Genomic DNA, 20,469 nt, shown 5'->3' with positions numbered 1-20,469 from the left:
GAAAGGCCCCAGTGTGTACTGGGAGGGGTTGAAACGCCCCAGTGTGTACTGGGAGGGTTCCCAGTCTGTACTGGGAGGGGTTGAAATGCTCCAGTCTGTACTGGGAGGGTTCCCAGCGTGTACTGGGAGGGGTTGAAAGGCCCCAGTGTGTACTGGGACGGTTTGAAAGGCCCCAGTCTGTACTGGGAGGGTTCCCAGTGTGTAACGGGAGGGGTTGAAATGCCCCAGTCTGTACTGGGAGGGTTTGAAAGTCCCCAGTGTGTACTGGGAGGGTTCCCAGTGTGTACTGGGCGGGGTTGAAAGGCCCCATTCTGTACTGGGAGAGGTTGAAAGGCCCCAGTGTGTACTGGGAGGGTTCCCAGTGTGTACTGGGAGGGGTTGAAAGGCACCAGTCTGTACTGGGAGGGTTCCCAGTGTGTACTGGGAGGGGTTGAAAGGCCCCAGTGTGTACTGGGAGGATTCCCAGTGTGTACTGGGAGGGTTTGAAAGGCCCCAGTGTGTACTGGGAGGGTTCCCAGTCTGTACTGGGCGGGGTTGAAAGGCCCCAGTGTGTACTGGGAGGGTTCCCAGTGTGTACTGGTAGGGGTTGAAAGGCACCAGTCTGTACTGGGAGGGTTCCCAGTGTGTACTGGGAGGGGTTGAAAGTCCCTAGTCTCGACTAGGACGGTTCCCAGTGTGTACTGGGAGGGTTTGAAAGGCCCCAGTGTGTACTGGGACGGATTGAAAGGCCCCAGTGTCTACTGGGAGGGTTCCCAGTGTGTAACGGGAGGGGTTGAAAGGCCCCAGTCTGTACTGGGAGGGGTTGAAAGTCCCCAGTGTGTACTGGGAGGGTTGCCAGTGTGTACTGGGCGGGGTTGGAAGGCACCGGTCTGTACTGGGAGGGGTAGAAAGGCCCCAGTGTGTACTGGGAGGGTTCCCAGTGTGTACTGGGAGGGTTTGAAAGGCCCCAGTGTGTACTGGGAGGGTTCCCAGTGTGTACTGGGAGGGGTTGAAAGGCCCCAGTGTGTACTGGGAGGGTTCGCAGTCTGTACTGGAAGGGGTTGACAGGCCCCAGTCTGTACTGGGAGCGTTCCCAGTGTGTAACGGGAGGGGTTGAAAGGCCCCAGTGTGTACTGGGAGGGTTCCCAGTGTGTACTGGGAGGGCTTGAAAGGCACCAGTCTGTACTGGGAGGGTTCCCAGTGTGTACTGGGAGGGGTTGAATGTCCCTAGTCTCGACTAGGACGGTTCCCAGTGTGTACTGGGAGGGTTTAAAAGGCCCCAGTGTGTACTGGGACGGATTGAAAGGCCCCAGTGTCTACTGGGAGGGTTCCCAGTGTGTAACGGGAGGGGTTGAAAGGCCCCAGTCTGTACTGGGAGGTGTTGAAAGTCCCCAGTCTGTACTGGGAGGGTTCCGAGTGTGTACTGGGAGGGGTTGAAAGGCCCCAGTCTGTACTGGGAGGGGTTGAAAGGCCCCAGTCTGTACTGGGAGGGTTCCCAGTGTGTACTGGGAGGGGTTGAAAGGCCCCAGTCTGTACTGGGAGCGTTCCCAGTGTGTACTGGGAGGGGTTGAAAGGCCCCAGTGTGTACTAGGAGGATTCCCAGTGTGTACTGGGAGGGGTTGAAAGGCCCCAGTGTGTACTGGGAGGGTTCCCAGTGTGTACTGGGAGGGGTTGAAAGGCCCCTGTGTGTACTGGGAGGGGTTGAAAGGCCCCAGTGTGTACTGGGAGGTTTCCCATTCTGTACTGGGAGGGGTTGAAAGGCCCCAGTGTGTCCTGGGAGGGGTTGAAAGGCCCCAGTCTGTACTGGGAGGGTTCGCACTCTGTACTGGGAGGGGTTGAAAGGCCCCAGTGTGTACTGGGAGGGGTTGAAAGGCCCCAGTGTGTACTGGGAGGGTTCCCAGTGTGTACTGGGAGGGGTTGAAAGGCCCCAGTCTGTACTGGGAGGGTTCGCAGTCTGTACTGGGAGGGGTTGAAAGTCCCTAGTCTCGACTAGGACGGTTCCCAGTCTGTACTGGGAGGGCTTGAAAGGCCCCAGTCTGTACTGGGAGTGTTCCCAGTGTGTACAGGGAGGGGTTGAAACGCCCCAGTCTGTACTGGGAGGGTTCCCAGTGTGTACTGGGAGGGGTTGAAAGGCCCCAGTCTGTACTGGGAGGGTTCCCAGTGTGTACTGGGAGGGGTTGAAAGTCCCTAGTCTCGACTAGTACGGTTCCCAGTGTGTACTGGGAGGGGTTGAAAGGCCCCAGTGTGTACTGGGACGGTTTGAAAGGCCCCAGTCTGTACTGGGAGGGTTCGCAGTCTGTACTGGGAGGGGTTGAAAGGCCCCAGTGTGTACTGGGAGGGGTTGAAATGCCCCAGTCTGTACTGGGAGGGGTTGAAAGGCCCCAGTCTGTACTGGGAGTGTTCCCAGTCTGTACAGGGAGGGGTTGAAAGGCCCCAGTGTGTACTGGGAGGGGTTGAAAGGCCCCAGTCTGTACTGGGAGGGTTCCCAGTGTCTACTGGGAGGGGTTGAAAGGCCCCAGTCTGTACTGGGAGAGGTTGAAAGGCCCCAGTGTGTACTGGGAGGGTTCCCAGTGTGTACTGGGAGGGGTTGAAAGGCACCAGTCTGTACTGGGAGGGTTCCCAGTGTGTACTGGGAGGGGTTGAAAGGCCCCAGTCTGTACTGGCAGGGGTTGAAAGACCCCAGTCTGTACTGGGAGGATTCCCAGTGTGTACTGGGAGGGGTTGAAAGGCCCCAGTCTGTACTGGGAGTATTCCCAGTGCGTACTGGGAGGCGTTGAAAGGCCCCAGTGTGTACTGGGAGGGTTCGCAGTCTGTACTGGGAGGGGTTGAAAGGCCCCAGTGTGTACTGGGAGGGTACCCAGTGTGTACTGGGAGGGCTTGAAAGGCCCCAGTCTGTACTGGGAGGGTTCCCAGTGTGTACAGGGAGGGGTTGAAACACCCCAGTCTGTACTGGGAGGGTTCCCAGTGTGTACTGGGAGGGGTTGAAAGGCCCCAGTCTGTACTGGCAGGGTTCCCAGTGTGTACTGGGAGGGGTTGAATGTCCCTAGTCTCGACTAGTACGGTTCCCAGTGTGTACTGGGAGGGGTTGAAAGGCCCCAGTGTGTACTGGGACGGTTTGAAAGGCCCCAGTCTGTACTGGGAGGGTTCGCAGTCTGTACTGGGAGGGGTTGAAAGGCCCCAGTGTGTACTGGGAGGGTTCCCAGCGTGTACTGGGAGGGGTTGAAAGGCCCCAGTGTGTACTGGGACGGTTTGAAAGGCCCCAGTCTGTACTGGGAGGGTTCCCAGTGTGTAACGGGAGGGGTTGAAATGCCCCAGTCTGTACTGGGAGGGTTTGAAAGTCCCCAGTGTGTACTGGGAGGGTTCCCAGTGTGTACTGGGCGGGGTTGAAAGGCCCCAGTGTGTACTGGGAGGGGTTGAAAGGCCCCAGTCTGTACTGGGAGGGTTCCCAGTGTGTACTGGGAGGGGTTGAAAGGCCCCATTCTGTACTGGGAGAGGTTGAAAGGCCCCAGTGTGTACTGGGAGGGTTCCCAGTGTGTACTGGGAGGGGTTGAAAGGCACCAGTCTGTACTGGGAGGGTTCCCAGTGTGTACTGGGAGGGGTTGAAAGGCCCCAGTGTGTACTGGGAGGATTCCCAGTGTGTACTGGGAGGGTTTGAAAGGCCCCAGTGTGTACTGGGAGGGTTCCCAGTCCGTACTGGGCGGGGTTGAAAGGCCCCAGTGTGTACTGGGAGGGTTCCCAGTGTGTACTGGTAGGGGTTGAAAGGCACCAGTCTGTACTGGGAGGGTTCCCAGTGTGTACTGGGAGGGGTTGAAAGTCCCTAGTCTCGACTAGGACGGTTCCCAGTGTGTACTGGGAGGGTTTGAAAGGCCCCAGTGTGTACTGGGACGGATTGAAAGGCCCCAGTGTCTACTGGGAGGGTTCCCAGTGTGTAACGGGAGGGGTTGAAAGGCCCCAGTCTGTACTGGGAGGGGTTGAAAGTCCCCAGTGTGTACTGGGAGGGTTGCCAGTGTGTACTGGGCGGGGTTGGAAGGCACCGGTCTGTACTGGGAGGGGTAGAAAGGCCCCAGTGTGTACTGGGAGGGTTCCCAGTGTGTACTGGGAGGGTTTGAAAGGCCCCAGTGTGTACTGGGAGGGTTCCCAGTGTGTACTGGGAGGGGTTGAAAGGCCCCAGTGTGTACTGGGAGGGTTCGCAGTCTGTACTGGAAGGGGTTGACAGGCCCCAGTCTGTACTGGGAGCGTTCCCAGTGTGTAACGGGAGGGGTTGAAAGGCCCCAGTGTGTACTGGGAGGGTTCCCAGTGTGTACTGGGAGGGCTTGAAAGGCACCAGTCTGTACTGGGAGGGTTCCCAGTGTGTACTGGGAGGGGTTGAATGTCCCTAGTCTCGACTAGGACGGTTCCCAGTGTGTACTGGGAGGGTTTAAAAGGCCCCAGTGTGTACTGGGACGGATTGAAAGGCCCCAGTGTCTACTGGGAGGGTTCCCAGTGTGTAACGGGAGGGGTTGAAAGGCCCCAGTCTGTACTGGGAGGTGTTGAAAGTCCCCAGTCTGTACTGGGAGGGTTCCGAGTGTGTACTGGGAGGGGTTGAAAGGCCCCAGTCTGTACTGGGAGGGGTTGAAAGGCCCCAGTCTGTACTGGGAGGGTTCCCAGTGTGTACTGGGAGGGGTTGAAAGGCCCCAGTCTGTACTGGGAGCGTTCCCAGTGTGTACTGGGAGGGGTTGAAAGGCCCCAGTGTGTACTAGGAGGATTCCCAGTGTGTACTGGGAGGGGTTGAAAGGCCCCAGTGTGTACTGGGAGGGTTCCCAGTGTGTACTGGGAGGGGTTGAAAGGCCCCTGTGTGTACTGGGAGGGGTTGAAAGGCCCCAGTGTGTACTGGGAGGTTTCCCATTCTGTACTGGGAGGGGTTGAAAGGCCCCAGTGTGTCCTGGGAGGGGTTGAAAGGCCCCAGTCTGTACTGGGAGGGTTCGCACTCTGTACTGGGAGGGGTTGAAAGGCCCCAGTGTGTACTGGGAGGGGTTGAAAGGCCCCAGTGTGTACTGGGAGGGTTCCCAGTGTGTACTGGGAGGGGTTGAAAGGCCCCAGTGTGTACTGGGAGGGTTCGCAGTCTGTACTGGGAGGGGTTGAAAGTCCCTAGTCTCGACTAGGACGGTTCCCAGTCTGTACTGGGAGGGCTTGAAAGGCCCCAGTCTGTACTGGGAGTGTTCCCAGTGTGTACAGGGAGGGGTTGAAACGCCCCAGTCTGTACTGGGAGGGTTCCCAGTGTGTACTGGGAGGGGTTGAAAGGCCCCAGTGTGTACTGGGAGGGTTCCCAGTGTGTACTGGGAGGGGTTGAAAGTCCCTAGTCTCGACTAGTACGGTTCCCAGTGTGTACTGGGAGGGGTTGAAAGGCCCCAGTGTGTACTGGGACGGTTTGAAAGGCCCCAGTCTGTACTGGGAGGGTTCGCAGTCTGTACTGGGAGGGGTTGAAAGGCCCCAGTGTGTACTGGGAGGGGTTGAAATGCCCCAGTCTGTACTGGGAGGGGTTGAAAGGCCCCAGTCTGTACTGGGAGTGTTCCCAGTCTGTACAGGGAGGGGTTGAAAGGCCCCAGTGTGTACTGGGAGGGGTTGAAAGGCCCCAGTCTGTACTGGGAGGGTTCCCAGTGTCTACTGGGAGGGGTTGAAAGGCCCCAGTCTGTACTGGGAGAGGTTGAAAGGCCCCAGTGTGTACTGGGAGGGTTCCCAGTGTGTACTGGGAGGGGTTGAAAGGCACCAGTCTGTACTGGGAGGGTTCCCAGTGTGTACTGGGAGGGGTTGAAAGGCCCCAGTCTGTACTGGCAGGGGTTGAAAGACCCCAGTCTGTACTGGGAGGATTCCCAGTGTGTACTGGGAGGGGTTGAAAGGCCCCAGTCTGTACTGGGAGTGTTCCCAGTGCGTACTGGGAGGCGTTGAAAGGCCCCAGTGTGTACTGGGAGGGTTCGCAGTCTGTACTGGGAGGGGTTGAAAGGCCCCAGTGTGTACTGGGAGGGTACCCAGTGTGTACTGGGAGGGCTTGAAAGGCCCCAGTCTGTACTGGGAGGGTTCCCAGTGTGTACAGGGAGGGGTTGAAACACCCCAGTCTGTACTGGGAGGGTTCCCAGTGTGTACTGGGAGGGGTTGAAAGGCCCCAGTCTGTACTGGCAGGGTTCCCACTGTGTACTGGGAGGGGTTGAATGTCCCTAGTCTCGACTAGTACGGTTCCCAGTGTGTACTGGGAGGGGTTGAAAGGCCCCAGTGTGTACTGGGACGGTTTGAAAGGCCCCAGTCTGTACTGGGAGGGTTCGCAGTCTGTACTGGGAGGGGTTGAAAGGCCCCAGGGTGTACTGGGAGGGGTTGAAATGCCCCAGTCTGTACTGGGAGGGGTTGAAAGGCCCCAGTCTGTACTGGGAGTGTTCCCAGTCTGTACAGGGAGGGGTTGAAAGGCCCCAGTGTGTACTGGGAGGGGTTGAAAGGCCCCAGTCTGTACTGGGAGGGTTCCCAGTGTCTACTGGGAGGGGTTGAAAGGCCCCAGTCTGTACTGGGAGAGGTTGAAAGGCCCCAGTGTGTACTGGGAGGGTTCCCAGTGTGTACTGGGAGGGGTTGAAAGGCTCCAGTCTGTACTGGGAGGGTTCCCAGTGTGTACTGGGAGGGGTTGAAAGGCCCCAGTCTGTACTGGGAGGGGTTGAAAGGCCCCAGTCTGTACTGGGAGGATTCCCAGTGTGTACTGGGAGGGTTTGAAAGGCCCCAGTGTGTACTGGGAGGATTCCCAGTGTGTACTGGGAGGGTTTGAAAGGCCCCAGTGTGTACTGGGAGTGTTCCCAGTCTGTACTGGTAGGGGTTGAAATGCCCCAGTGTGTACTGGGAGGGTTCCCAGTGTGTACTGGGAGGGCTTGAAAGGCACCAGTCTGTACTGGGAGGGTTCCCAGTGTGTACTGGGAGGGCTTGAAAGGCACCAGTCTGTACTGGGAGGGTTCCCAGTGTGTACTGGGAGGGGTTGAAAGTCCCTAGTCTCGACTAGGACGGTTCCCAGTGTGTACTGGGAGGGTTTGAAAGGCCCCAGTGTGTACTGGGACGGATTGAAAGGCCCCAGTGTCTACTGGGAGGGTTCCCAGTGTGTACTGGGAGGGTTTGAAAGGCCCCAGTCTGTACTGGGAGGGGTTGAAAGTCCCCAGTGTGTACTGGGAGGGTTCCCAGTGTGTACTGGGCGGGGTTGAAAGGCCCCAGTCTGTACTGGGAGGGGTAGAAAGGCCCCAGTCTGTACTGGGAGGGTTCCCAGTGTGTACTGGGAGGGGTTGAAAGGCCCCAGTATGTACTGGGAGTGTTCCCAGTGTGTACTGGGAGGGGTTGAAAGGCCCCAGTCTGTACTGGGAGTGTTCCCAGTGTGTACAGGGAGGGGTTGAAAGGCCCCAGTGTGTACTGGGAGGGTTCCCAGTCTGTACTGGGAGGGGTTGAAGGGCCCCAGTGTGTACTGGGAGGGTTCCCAGTGTGTACTGGGAGGGGTTGAAAGGCCCCAGTCTGTACTGGGAGGGTTCCCAGTGTGTACAGGGAGGGGTTGAAAGGCCCCACTGTGTACTGGGAGGGTTCCCAGTGTGTACTGGGAGGGGTTGAAATGCCCCAGTCTGTACTGGGAGGGTTCCCAGTGTGTACTGGGAGGGGTTGAAAGTCCCTCGTCTCGACTAGTACGGTTCCCAGTGTGTACTGGGAGGGGTTGAAAGGCCCCAGTGTGAACTGGGACGGTTTGAAAGGCCCCAGTGTGTACTGGGAGGGTTCCCAGTCTGTACTGGGAGGGGTTGAAAGGCCCCAGTGTGTACTGGGAGGGGTTGAAAGGCCCCAGTCTGTACTGGGAGGGGTTGAAAGGCCCCAGTCTGTACTGGGAGTGTTCCCAGTGTGTACAAGGAGGGGTTGAAAGGCCCCAGTGTGTACTGGGAGGGGTTGAAAGGCCCCAGTGTGTACTGGGAGGGTTCCCAGTGTGTACTGGGAGGGGTTGAAAGGCCCCAGTGTGTACTGGGAGAGGTTGAAAGGCCCCAGTCTGTACTGGGAGGGTTCCCAGTGTGTACTGGGAGGGGTTGAAAGGCCCCAGTGTGTACTGGGAGGGTTCCCAGTGTGTACTGGGAGGGGTTGAAAGGCCCCAGTCTGTACTGGGAGGGGTTGAAAGGCCCCAGTCTGTACTGGGAGGATTCCCAGTGTGTACTGGGAGGGTTTGAAAGGCCCCAGTGTGTACTGGGAGGGTTCCCAGTCTGTACTGGGAGGGGTTGAAAGGCCCCAGTGTGTACTGGGAGGGTTCCCAGTGTGTACTGGGAGGGGTTAAAAGGCCCCAGTGTGTACTGGGAGGGTTCCCAGTGTGTACTGGGAGGGGTTGAAAGTCCCTAGTCTCGACTAGGACGGTTCCCAGTGTGTACTGGGAGGGTTTGAAAGGCCCCAGTGTGTACTGGGACGGATTGAAAGGCCCCAGTGTCTACTGGGAGGGTTCCCAGTGTGTAACGGGAGGGGTTGAAAGGCCCCAGTCTGTACTGGGAGGGGTTGAAAGTCCCCAGTCTGTACTGGGAGGGTTCCCAGTCTGTACTGGGAGGGGTTGAAAGGCTCCAGTGTGTACTGGGAGGGGTTGAAACGCCCCAGTCTGTACTGGGAGGGTTCCCAGTGTGTACTGGGAGGGTTGAAAGGCCCCAGTCTGTACTGGGAGGGTTCCCAGTGTGTACTGGGAGGGGTTGAAAGGCCCCAGTGTGTACTAGGAGGATTCCCAGTGTGTACTGGGAGGGTTTGAAAGGCCCCAGTGTGTACTGGGAGTGTTCCCAGTGTCTACTGGGAGGGGTTGAAAGGCCCCAGTGTGTACTGGGAGGGGTTGAAAGGCCCCAGTGTGTACTGGGAGGTTTCCCATTCTGTATTGGGAGGGGTTGAAAGGCCCCAGTATGTACTGGGAGGGGTTGAAAGGCCCCAGTCTGTACTGGGAGGGTTCCCAGTCTGTACCGGGAGGGGTTGAAAGGCCCCAGTCTCTACTGGGAGGGTTCGCACTCTGTACTGGGAGGGGTTGAAAGGCCCCAGTGTGTACTGGGAGGGGTTGAAAGGCCCCAGTGTGTACTGGGAGGGTTCCCAGTGTGTACTGGGAGGGGTTGAAAGGCCCCAGTGTGTACTGGGAGGGTTCCCAGTCTGTACTGGGAGGGGTTGAAAGGCCCCAGTGTGTACTGGGAGGGTTCCCAGTGTGTACTGGGAGGGGTTGAAAGTCCCTAGTCTCGACTAGGACGGTTCCCAGTCTGTTCTGGGATGGTTCGAAAGGCCCCAGTGTGTACTGGGACGGATTGAAAGGCCCCAGTGTCTACTGGGAGGGGTTGAAAGGCCCCAGTGTGTACTGGGAGGGTTCCCAGTGTGTACTGGGAGGGTTGAAAGGCCCCAGTCTGTACTGGGAGTGGTTGAAAGGCCCCAGTCTGTACTGGGAGGGTTCCCAGTGTGTACTGGGAGGGGTTGAAAGGCCCCAGTGTGTACTGGGAGGGTTCCCAGTGTGTACTGGGAGGGGTTGAAAGGCCCCAGTCTGTACTGGGAGGGGTTGAAATGCCCCAGTCTGTACTGGGAGGGTTCCCAGTGTGTACTGGGAGGGGTTGAAACGCCCCAGTGTGTACTGGGAGGGTTCCCAGTGTGTACTGGGAGGGGTTGAAAGGCCCCAGTGTGTATTGGGAGGGGTTGAAATGCCCCAGTCTGTACTGGGAGGGTTCCCAGTGTGTACTGGGAGGGGTTGAATCGCCCCAGTGTGTACTGGGAGGGTTCCCAGTGTGTACTGGGAGGGGTTGAAAGGCCCCAGTGTGTATTGGGAGGGGTTGAAAGGCCCCAGTCTGTACTGGGAGGGGTTGAAAGGCCCCAGTCTGTACTGGGAGGGTTCCCAGTCTGTACCAGGAGGGGTTGAAAGGCCCCAGTCTCTACTGGGAGGGTTCGCAGTCTGTAGTGGGAGGGGTTGAAAGGCCCCAGTCTGTACTGGGAGTGTTCCCAGTCTGTACAGGGAGGGGTTGAAAGGCCCCAGTGTGTACTGGGAGGGGTTGAAAAGCCCCAGTCTGTACTGGGAGGGTTCCCAGTGTGTACTGGGAGGGGTTGAAAGGCACCAGTCTGTACTGGGAGGGTTCCCAGCGTGTACTGGGAGGGGTTGAAAGGCCCCAGTCTGTACTGGGAGGGGTTGAAAGGCCCCAGTCTGTACTGGGAGGATTCCCAGTGTGTACTGGGAGGGTTTGAAAGGCCCCAGTGTGTACTGGGAGGGTTCCCAGTCTGTACTGGGAGGGGTTGAAAGGCCCCAGTGTGTACTGGGAGGGTTCGCAGTCTGTACTGGGAGGGGTTGACAGGCCCCAGTCTGTACTGGGAGGGTTCTGAGTGTGTACTGGGCGGGGTTGAAAGGCCCCAGTGTGTACTGGGAGGGGTAGAAAGGCCCCAGTGTGTACTGGGAGGGTTCCCAGTCTGTACTGGGAGGGGTTGAAAGGCCCCAGTCTGTACTGGGAGTGTTCCCAGTGTGTACAGGGAGGGGTTGAAAGGCCCCAGTGTGTACTGGGAGGGTTCGCAGTCTGTACTGGGAGGGGTTGAAAGGCCCCACTGTGTACTGGGAGGGTTCCCAGTGTGTACTGGGAGGGGTTGAAAGGCCCCAGTCTGTACTGGGAGTGTTCCCAGTGTGTACAGGGAGGGGTTGAAAGGCCCCAGTCTGTACTGGGAGGGTTCCCAGTGTGTACTGGGAGGGGTTGAAAGGCCCCAGTCTGTACTGGGAGTGGTTGAAAGGCCCCAGTCTGTACTGGGAGGGTTCTGAGTGTGTACTGGGAGGGGTTGAAAGGCCCCAGTCTGTACTGGGAGGGTTCCCAGTGTGTACTGGGAGGGGTTGAAAGGCCCCAGTCTGTACTGGGAGGGTTCCCAGTGTGTACTGGGAGGGGTTGAAAGGCCCCAGTGTGTACTGGGAGGGGTTGAAAGGCCCCAGTCTGTACTGGGAGGGTTCCCAGTGTGTACTGGGAGGGGTTGAAACGCCCCAGTGTGTACTGGGAGGGTTCCCAGTGTGTACTGGGAGGGCTTGAAAGGCACCAGTCTGTACTGGGAGGGGTTGAAAGGCCCCAGTGTGTACTGGGAGGGGTTGAAAGGCCCCAGTCTGTACTGGGAGGGTTCCCAGTCTGTACCGGGAGGGGTTGAAAGGCCCCAGTCTCTACTGGGAGGGTTCGCAGTCTGTACTGGGAGGGGTTGAAAGGCCCCAGTCTGTACTGGGAGAGGTTGAAAGGCCCCAGTGTGTACTGGGAGGGTTCCCAGTGTGTACTGGGAGGGGTTGAAAGGCCCCAGTGTGTACTGGGAGGGTTCCCAGTGTGTACTGGGAGGGGTTGAAAGGCCCCAGTGTGTACTGGGAGGGTTCCCAGTCTGTACTGGTGGGTGACGACGCGGGGTCCCGGTGCTGCCCATCCCCCCTGAATGGACGAGGTTGGGGGTCCCCAAAGTCCTTTAATGTGGGTCCGGCCGCTCTCAGGGTGGGGGCGGGGCCGGGGGCGGGGCTGGGGGAGGGGCGCGACCCCTGGGGTGGGGACGGGAGAGGGAGGGGCTGGGTTGGGGGAGGGGCCCGAGGACTCCCGCGGGGTGGGGGGGAGGGGATCGGGATCCCCAGAGATGGGGGAGGGGCCGGGGACCCCCTAGGGGTGGTGCCATCCCTGTGACCCCAGGGGGTACCCACAGGTGGGGCGGCGGGACCCACGGGGCCTTGGGGTGCCCCATAGCGATCCAGGGTGCCCCAGAACCCCCCGGGATGCCCTATAGGGACCTCACGACCCCCCAGGGTGCCCCATAGGGACCTCAGGACCCTCCAAGGTGCCCCGTAGTGACCCCAGGGTGCCCCAGAACCCCCCAGAGTGCCCCATAGTGACCCAAGGGTGCCCCAGAACCCCCCAGGGTGCCCCATAGTGACCCCAGGGTGCCCCAGAACCCTGCAGGGTGCCCCATAGAGACCCCAGGGTGCTCCATAGTGACCCCAGGGTGCCCCATAAGGACCTCAGGACCCTCCAAGGTGCCCCATAGTGACCCCAGGGTACCCCAGAACCCACCAGCGTGCCCCATAGGGAAACCAGGACCCCCCAAGGTGCCCCATAGCGACCCCAGGGTGCCCCAGAACCCCGCAGGGTGCCCTATAGGGACCTTAGGACCCTCCAAGGTGCCCCACAGGGACACCAGGACCCACCCCAGGACCCCCTGGGTGCCCCAGAACCCCCTAAACTGCCCCTAGAGCCCCCACCCCAAGCTGCCCCACAGATACCTCAACCCTCCCCCCGCCGAGACACCCCCCCCACCCCTCCCCGCTCCCCAGGGTGCCGATGTGGGGGAAGGGTGAGGTCGGGGTCCCATCGGGGGGGGGTGGGGTGGGGAAGGTGGGTGGGGGGGGGCGGCTCAGGGGGGCTGTGGGGGGGGCGCGGGGGGAGGGGCGCGGAAGAGGCGCCAAGCCCCCCGGCAGATGAGGGCGAACCAGTAGAGCTGTGGGGCCAGGAGGGCGGCGGCGGCGGCGTTGTAGGCGGGGGGCAGGGCGGCGGGGACCCCCAGCAGCGGCAGCCCCCGCTGGCGCCCGTAGGCCCAGTACAGGTAGGGGAAGAGGAGGACGCGGCACAGGAGGAAGGTCACCAGCAGGGCGGCGCCGTTGAGCTTGTGCAGGGCCGTGTGCTGGCGCTGGAACTGCGGGAGGGCGGCGCTCGGACACACGGACACGCCGCGGCACCCCCCGGGGGACACACGGACACGCCGCGGCACCCCCCGGGGGACACACGGACACCCAGCGGTACCCCCCGGGGGACACACGGACACCCAGCGGTACCCCCGGGGGACACACGGACACCCAGCGGTACCCCCGGGGGACGCACGGACACCCAGCGGTACCCCCGGGGGACACACGGACACCCAGCGGTACCCCCCGGGGGACGCACGGACACCCAGCGGTACCCCCCGGGGGACACACGGACACGCCGCGGCACCCCCCGGGGGACACACGGACACCCAGCGGTACCCCCCCGGGGGACACACGGACACGCCGCGGCACCCCCCGGGGGACACACGGACACCCAGCGGTACCCCCCGGGGGACACACGGACACGCCGCGGCACCCCCCGGGGGACGCACGGACACGCCACAGCACCCCCCGGGGGACGCACGGACATGCCGTGGCACCCAGCAGGGACACATGGACACCCCATGGTTGAGGGACACACAGACACCCCACATCTCCCCACGCTTGAGGGACACACGGACACCCCCCACGGTTGAGGGACACACGGACACCCCACTCTTGAGGGACACATGGACGCCCCACATCTCCCCACGGTTGAGGGACACACGGACGCCCCCCATCTCCCCACGGTTGAGGGACACACGGACACCCCCTACGGTTGAGGGACACACGGACACCCCACATCTCCCCACGCTTGAGGGACCCATGGACCCCCCCCACCCCCCACGGCTCTGGGGGACCCCGGCCGGCCCCACCCGCGGGCGGGGGCGGGGCTCACCAGGATGAGGACCTTGCCGAGGCAGACGAAGGGGGTGCTGAGCTCGGCCATCAGGAGACACCCCAAGAAGAAGTCGCCCTTCCCTTGGCGCCATAGCTGGGGGGAGGGTGGGGAGGGGGACACGTGGGTCCAGCAAGGCCACGGTTGATTGGACGGCGAGGGAACGGGGGCACCCAACCATGCCTCGTCCCCAGGGCGGGTCCCTGAACATCCCAGTGTCCCCATGGTCCCACCTCCGTGGTCATGGGGAAGCCAAGAGCACCATGGGGGTGTGGTGGCCCTCCATAACCACGTCCATCCCACATGAGGACCCTCCATCCTGTGTCCCCAAGTGTCCCCAAACATCCCAACGACCCCAAGTGGCCCCATGGCTCCACCTCCACGGCCATCGAGAGGTCACCAAGCACCACTGAGGTGTGGTGGCCCCCCATAACCACGTCCAGCCCAAGACCATGGTCCCCCATCTCACATCTCCGTCCCCTCCCCGTGTCCCCGAGGTGACCCCAACCATCTCGGGTCCCTGGTTCCACCCTCCGTGGTCATGGGGAAGCCATTGAAGACCACGAGGGTGTGGTGGCCCTCCATAACCACATCCATCCCACGAGGACCCTCCATCCCGTGTGTCCCCAGGGGGTCCCCAAAGCATCCTGCGTGACCCCAGGATCTCCCCAACCATCCCCAAGTGGCCCCATGGCCCCACCTCCACGGCCATCAAGAGGTCACCAAGCACCACGGGGGTGTGGTGGCCCCCCATAACCACGTCCAGCCCACAAGACATCCCTCCATCCTGTGTCCCCAAGTGTCTCCAACCCATCCCGTGCACCCAGGGTGTCCCCAAGCATCCTGTGTCCCCATGACTCCACCTCCACAACCATCGAGAGGTCACCAAGCACCACTGAGGTGTGGTGGCCCCCCCATAACCACGTCCAGCCCAAGACCATGGTCCTCCATCTCACATCCCCGTCCCCTCCCCGTGTCCCCGAGGTGACCCCAACCATCCTGTGTCCCTGTTTCCACCCTCCAGGGTCATGGGGAAGCCATTGAAGACCATGAGAGTGTGGTGGCCCTCCATAACCACGTCCAGCCCACAAGACGTCCTTCCATCCCGTGTGTCCCCAGGGTGTCCCCAGCCATCCTGTGTCCCCATGGCCCCACCTCCACGGCCATCGAGAGGTCACCAAGCACCACTGAGGTGTGGTGGCCCCCCATAACCATGTCCAGCCCAAGACCATGGTCCCCCATCTCACATCCCCATCCCCTCCCCGTGTCCCCGAGGTGACCCCAACCATCCTGTGTCCCTGTTTCCACCCTCCAGGGTCATGGGGAAGCCATTGAAGACCATGAGAGTGTGGTGGCCCTCCATAACCATGTCCAGCCCACAAGACGTCCTTCCATCCCGTGTGTCCCCAGGGTGTCCCCAGCCATCCTGTGTCCCCATGGCCCCACCTCCACGGCCATCGAGAGGTCACCAAGCACCACGGGGGTGTGGTGGCCCCCCATAACCATGTCCAGCCCAAGACCATGGTCCCCCATCTCACATCCCCGTCCCCTCCCCGTGTCCCCGAGGTGACCCCAACCATCTCGGGTCCCTGGTTCCACCCTCCGTGGTCATGGGGAAGCCATTGAAGACCACGAGGGTGTGGTGGCCCTCCATAACCACGTCCATCCCACATGAGGACCCTCCATCCCATGTGTCCCCAGGGGGTCCCCAAAGCATCCTGTGTGACCCCAGGATCTCCCCAACCATCCCCAAGTGGCCCCATGGCCCCACCTCCACGGCCATCAAGAGGTCACCAAGCACCACGGGGGTGTGGTGGCCCCCCATAACCACGTCCAGCCCACAAGACGTCCCTCCATCCTGTGTCCCCAAGTGTCTCCAACCCATCCCGTGTACCCAGGGTGTCCCCAAGCATCCTGTGTCCCCATGGCTCCACCTCCACAACCATCGAGAGGTCACCAAGCACCACTGAGGTGTGGTGGCCCCCCCATAACCACGTCCAGCCCAAGACCATGGTCCTCCATCTCACATCCCCATCCCCTCCCCGTGTCCCCGAGGTGACCCCAACCATCCTGTGTCCCTGTTTCCACCCTCCAGGGTCATGGGGAAGCCACTGAAGACCATGAGAGTGTGGTGGCCCTCCATAACCACGTCCAGCCCACAAGACGTCCTTCCATCCCGTGTGTCCCCAGGGTGTCCCCAACCATCCTGTGTCCCCATGGCCCCACCTCCACGGCCATCGAGAGGTCACCAAGCACCACGGGGGTGTGGTGGCCCCCCATAACCATGTCCAGCCCAAGACCATGGTCCCCCATCTCACATCCCCGTCCCCTCCCCGTGTCCCCGAGGTGACCCCAACCATCCTGTGGCCCTGTTTCCACCCTCCGTGGTCATGGGGAAGCCATTGTAGACCATGGGGGTGTGTTGGCCCTCCATAACCACGTCCATCCCACATGAGGACCCTCCATCCCATGTATCCCCAGGGGGTCCCCAAGATCTCCCCAGCCATCCCCAAGTGGCCCCATGGCTCCACCTCCACAACCATCGAGAGGTCACCAAGCACCACTGAGGTGTGGTGGCCCCCCATAACCACGTCCAGCCCAAGACCATGGTCCCCCATCTCACATCCCCGTCCCCTCCCTGTGTCCCCGAGGTGACCCCAACCATCTCGGGTCCCTGGTTCCACCCTCTGTGGTCATGGGGAAGCCATTGAAGACCACAAGGGTGTGGTGGCCCTCCATAACCACATCCATCCCACATGAGGACCCTCCATCCCGTGTGTCCCCAGGGGGTCCCCAAAGCATCCTGTGTGACCCCAGGATCTCCCCAACCATCCCCAAGTGGCCCCATGGCCCCACCTCCACGGCCATCAAGAGGTCACCAAGCACCACGGGGGTGTGGTGTCCCCCCATAACCACGTCCAGCCCAAGACCATGGTCCCCCATCTCACATCCCCGTCCCCTCCCCGTGTCCCCGAGGCCCCCCCCAGGTCCCCGCGTGTCCCCGAGGCCCCCCCAGGTCCCCGCGTGTCCCCGGCCCCACTCACGGTGGCCACGGGGAAGCAGACGAGCACCATGGCGGCGTGGTGGAGCACCATCAGCAGGTCCTTGCGCAGGTAGGCGCCGGCGGCCGCGCGCAGCGACGGGGGAGGGGCCGCTTCGTGGCCCTTCACCCGCCCCCGGTGACGGTGACACAGGAACATGGCGTAGACGTCGTAGACGAAGTAGGGGACGGCAAATTGGGGGTACGCCCCCGCCAGCCAGTGCCTGGGGGGGGAGGGGGGGTGACATGGGGGCACCCGGGGCTCCGAGTCGCCCCTCCCCCACCCAAAGGGCACCCGGGCCTCCGAGTCGCCCCTCCCCCCCCCCCCAAAGGGGACCCGGGTGTGTGGGTTAATCCCGGCTGAGCCCCCGCGCAGCTGCTCCCGCTTAATCCCTCCCCTCCCCCTCCCCCCACCCAAAGGGACCCAGGGGTCCGGGCCGCCCCTCCCCCCCCACCAAGGGACCCAGGGGTCCGGGCCGCCCCTCCCCCCCCACCAAGGGACCCAGGGGTCCGGGCCGCCCCTCCCCCCCCACCAAGGGACCCAGGGGTCCAGGCTGCCCCTTCCCCCCCACCAAGGGACCCACGTGTCCAGGCTGCCCCTTCCCCCCCACCAAGGGACCCAGGGGTCCGGGCTGCCCCTCCCCCCCCCAAAGGGACCCACGTGTCCAGGCCGCCCCTCCCCCCCCACCCAAAGGGTCCCAGGGGTCCAGGCCGCCCCTCCCCCCCAAAAGGGACCCAGGTGTCCAGGACCACCCCTCCCCCCCAAAAAGGGACCCAGGGGTCCGGGCGCTGTCCAGTGCTGAACGGTGCTGCGGTGGTGGGAGGGGGGGCACCCATGGGTGCTGGGCAGGGGTGAAGGTCACCCGTGGGGGCTGGGGGGCACCCATGGGCGCTGGGGGTCTGTATGGGGGCTGGAGGGTGTCAACCAAGGGTGCTGGGGGGGTGGGGTTGAAGTGTCACTTGTGGGTGCTGGGGGGCTGCCATGGGGCTGGGGGCACCCATGGGTGCTGAGGGGCTGCCAGGGGGCTGTTGAGGGCACCCACGCGTGCTGTGGGGCTCCCATGGGGCTGGGGGCACTCCTGGCTGATGTGGGGCTGCCATGGGGCTGGAGGGGTCAACCATGGGTGCTGGGGGGGACTGAAGGGTGCTGTGGGGCTGCCAGAGGGCTGGGGGAAGCACCCATGGGTGCTGGGAGGGGTGAAGGGTTACCTGTGGGTGCTTTGGGGCTGCCATGGGGCTGTGGGTTGCCATAGGGGCGCCCTGTGGGTGCTGAGTCACCCACGGGTACTGGGGGGCTGTGGGGACTCCCCTGGGGCTGGGGGTCTGCCATAGGGCTGGGGGAGCACCCATGGGTGCTGTGGGGCTGCTGTGCGGCTGTGGGTTGCCATAGGGCTGCCCAATGGGTGCTGAGTCACCCATGGGTGTCATGGGGATGCCACGGGGCTGGGGGGCTGCCAGAGGGCTGTGGGGTCCATGGGGCTGTGGGATGCCAAGGGGGTGCCCTATAGATGTTGGGTCACCCATGGGTGCTGTGGGGCTGCCACGGGTGCTCTGGGGACACCCATGGGCGCTGTGGGTCAACATCAACCCAGAGTGCCGTGGGTCAGCATCACCGGTGGGTGCCGTGGGGCGAGGAGGGGGTGTCACCCGTGGGTGCCAGTGGGTGACACCCGTGGGACTCACTGGTCATCGATGACATGTTGGCAGGAGGAGGAGATGATGTACCCGGCCGTGGAGGCCATCACCGCCTGCACCGAGGACACCAGCCTGGGGACACGGGGGGACACCGGGGGGAATGAGGGGCCAGCAGCCACCCCCCACCTGCCCCAGGATGTCCCCGTGGTGTCCCCACCCTGTGCCACCCACAACCCTGTCCCCGAGCTGTCCTTGTCCCCCCCGTGTTCCCCCCTCCATGCCACGCTAATCCCTGTCCCCTGGCTGTCCTTGTCCCCACGGCCATCCCTGTCCCCTCCCAGAGCCACCCTCGGCCTTACCCCGTCCCCAAGTGATCCCTGCCCCCTCCCGGTGCTGTCCTTGTCCCATCCCTGCAAGGTCCCTCCTCATCCCTGTCCCCCTCTTTGTCCCCAACCACCCCTGTCCCTGTCCCCCCCCACCCCTGTCCCCTCCCTGCCCTGCCCCTGTCCTTGTGCCACATCCATCCTGGCCCCACAGTGTCCCCGTCCCCTCCTCATCCTCGTCCCCATCCCTGCCCGTCCCTGTCCTTGGGCCACATCCAGCCCCATCCCCGCAGTGTCCCCGTCCCCCTCCATCCCTGTCCCCCTCCTTGTCCCCATCCCTGCCCCTTTCCTTGGGCCACATCCAGCCCTGTCCCCTCCCTGTCCCCATCCCTGTCCTGTCCCCGTCCCCTCCTCATCCTCATCCCTGTCCTTGGGCCGCATCCAGCCCCGTCCTGTCCCCGGCCCCTCCCCACCCCTGTCCCCTCCTTGTCCCCACCCCCACCCCATCTTCTCCTTGTCCCCCTCCACCCCTGTCCCCCTCCCCAGCCCTGTCCTGTCCCCATCCCTACCCTGTCCCCGTCCCCTCCCCACCCCTGTCCCCTCCTCATCCTCATCCCTGTCCTTGGGCCGCATCCAGCCCTGTCCCAGCCCTATCCTGTCCCCGTCCCCTCCCCACCCCGTCCCCTCCTTGTCCCCATCCCCCGTCCCCCTCCCCAGCCCTGTCCCCTCCTCATCCTCACCCCCATCCCCTCCCCGTCCCCCTGTCCCCCTCCCCAGCCCTGTCCCCTCCTTGTCCCCATCCTCCTGCCCCCTCCCCATCCCCCTGTCCCCCTCCCCATCCTCACCCCCATCCCCTCCCCAGCCCCGTCGCCCCCCCAGCCCCGTCCCCTCCCCTCCCCAGCGCTGCCCCCCGGCCCCCCGCGGTACCTGGCGGCCAGGATGGCGGCGTGGGGCTCGGGGCAGCGCAGCCGCCTCAGCGCGCCCTTGGCCACCACGAAGAGCCCCGGGAAGAAGAGGAGCCCCGCGGCCAGCGCCGCCCCGGGGGGGGCCATGGGGACGGCGGGGGGCGGCGGGGCGGGGCCGGGGCGGGGCACCGGGGGGCGGGGCACCGGGGGGCGGGGCACCGGGGGGCGGGGCCGGGGGGATTAATGATGCCCCCCCACCCCGGGGACTCAAGCATCCCGCCCCCCCCCCCCCGACAACCCCCCCCCCCAGGCCTCAACCCCCCCCTCAGGCCTCAACCCCCCCCCTCAGGCCTCAACCCCCCCCTCAGACCTCAGCCCCCCCCCCACCCCCCGCAGGCCCGCCCCCTTTCTATCTATAGATATGCACCTCACCGGCAAAGGGGCGGGGCTCTCGCCCTACGCTCATGCATATTCAGCAGCCCGCGCGGTCGCTCATTTGCATACATTTAAATACGCGTCCGCCCTCCCCCGCCTCCTCAGGCCGCCGCGTCGCCACGGCAACGGCGAGCGGCGCGGGAAGGAGCACCCCGCATGCGCGCTGGCGCCACTTCTGATTGGCCGGCGCGGCAGCCAATAGAGAAGGGCGGAGCGGGCGCGTTGCCGGGCAGAGCGGAGGCGGTGCGGGCCGAGCCGATTGGCCGAAGAGGGGGGGGGTGTCTCTCCACCGGCGGCCAATAGAAACCCGCGGCGGGGGTTGTCATGGCGACGGCACTGCGGGGAGGGGGCGTTTTCTCGACAACCGCGCGTGCGCGGGGCGGGGCCTCCGGTGGGGCGGTATGAATAATAATGAGGTGGGCGGACACCGGCGCGGCGCGGCGGGGTCACTCATTGAATATGCGCGATCCCGCTCATTAATATTAATGAGCGCGTTTTGAATATCGAAGAGAACACGTGGCGCGCTCACCTGGGTAACCCCGCCCCTGTCGCTTCCTAAGCCCCGCCCCTCTCTAAGCTCCGCCCCTTCCCCGCACCCCACCTTGGGGTCCCCCAGCCCCATTGGAGGGGGGAGAGAGGCCCCCCCCGTTGCCATGGAAACCACCCCCCTGCGTTACTAT

At 63.2% G+C, this 20,469-nt stretch overlaps 1 protein-coding gene across 2 annotated transcripts; it reads right to left on the bottom strand.

Annotated features, from left to right (window-relative positions):
• Positions 1 to 11,858: 11,858 nt before the first annotated feature.
• On the bottom strand, positions 11,859 to 20,340 carry TLCD3B (TLC domain containing 3B). 2 transcript variants are annotated; one of them, XM_064474134.1, is made up of 5 exons: positions 19,787 to 20,340; positions 18,175 to 18,258; positions 16,496 to 16,715; positions 13,452 to 13,547; positions 11,859 to 12,624 (listed from the first exon to the last, which is right to left on the bottom strand). In XM_064474134.1, exons 1-5 carry the CDS (start codon positions 19,858 to 19,860, stop codon positions 12,346 to 12,348), a joined length of 753 nt encoding a protein of 250 aa, XP_064330204.1. In that variant the 5' UTR covers positions 19,861 to 20,340; the 3' UTR covers positions 11,859 to 12,345. The 2 variants fall into 2 exon arrangements, with proteins under 2 accessions (XP_064330204.1, XP_064330203.1); XM_064474133.1 differs by lacking the exon at positions 19,787 to 20,340 and adding an exon at positions 19,377 to 19,546 and having other exon boundaries at positions 11,860 to 12,624.
• Positions 20,341 to 20,469: the final 129 nt, after the last annotated feature.

Source organism: Phalacrocorax carbo, chromosome 26 (assembly GCF_963921805.1).
Source record: "Phalacrocorax carbo chromosome 26, bPhaCar2.1, whole genome shotgun sequence".
Lineage (NCBI taxonomy): Eukaryota > Metazoa > Chordata > Aves > Suliformes > Phalacrocoracidae > Phalacrocorax > Phalacrocorax carbo.
Note: the sequence above shows the minus strand (reverse complement) of the source record. Positions and strands in the feature narration are given on the sequence as shown.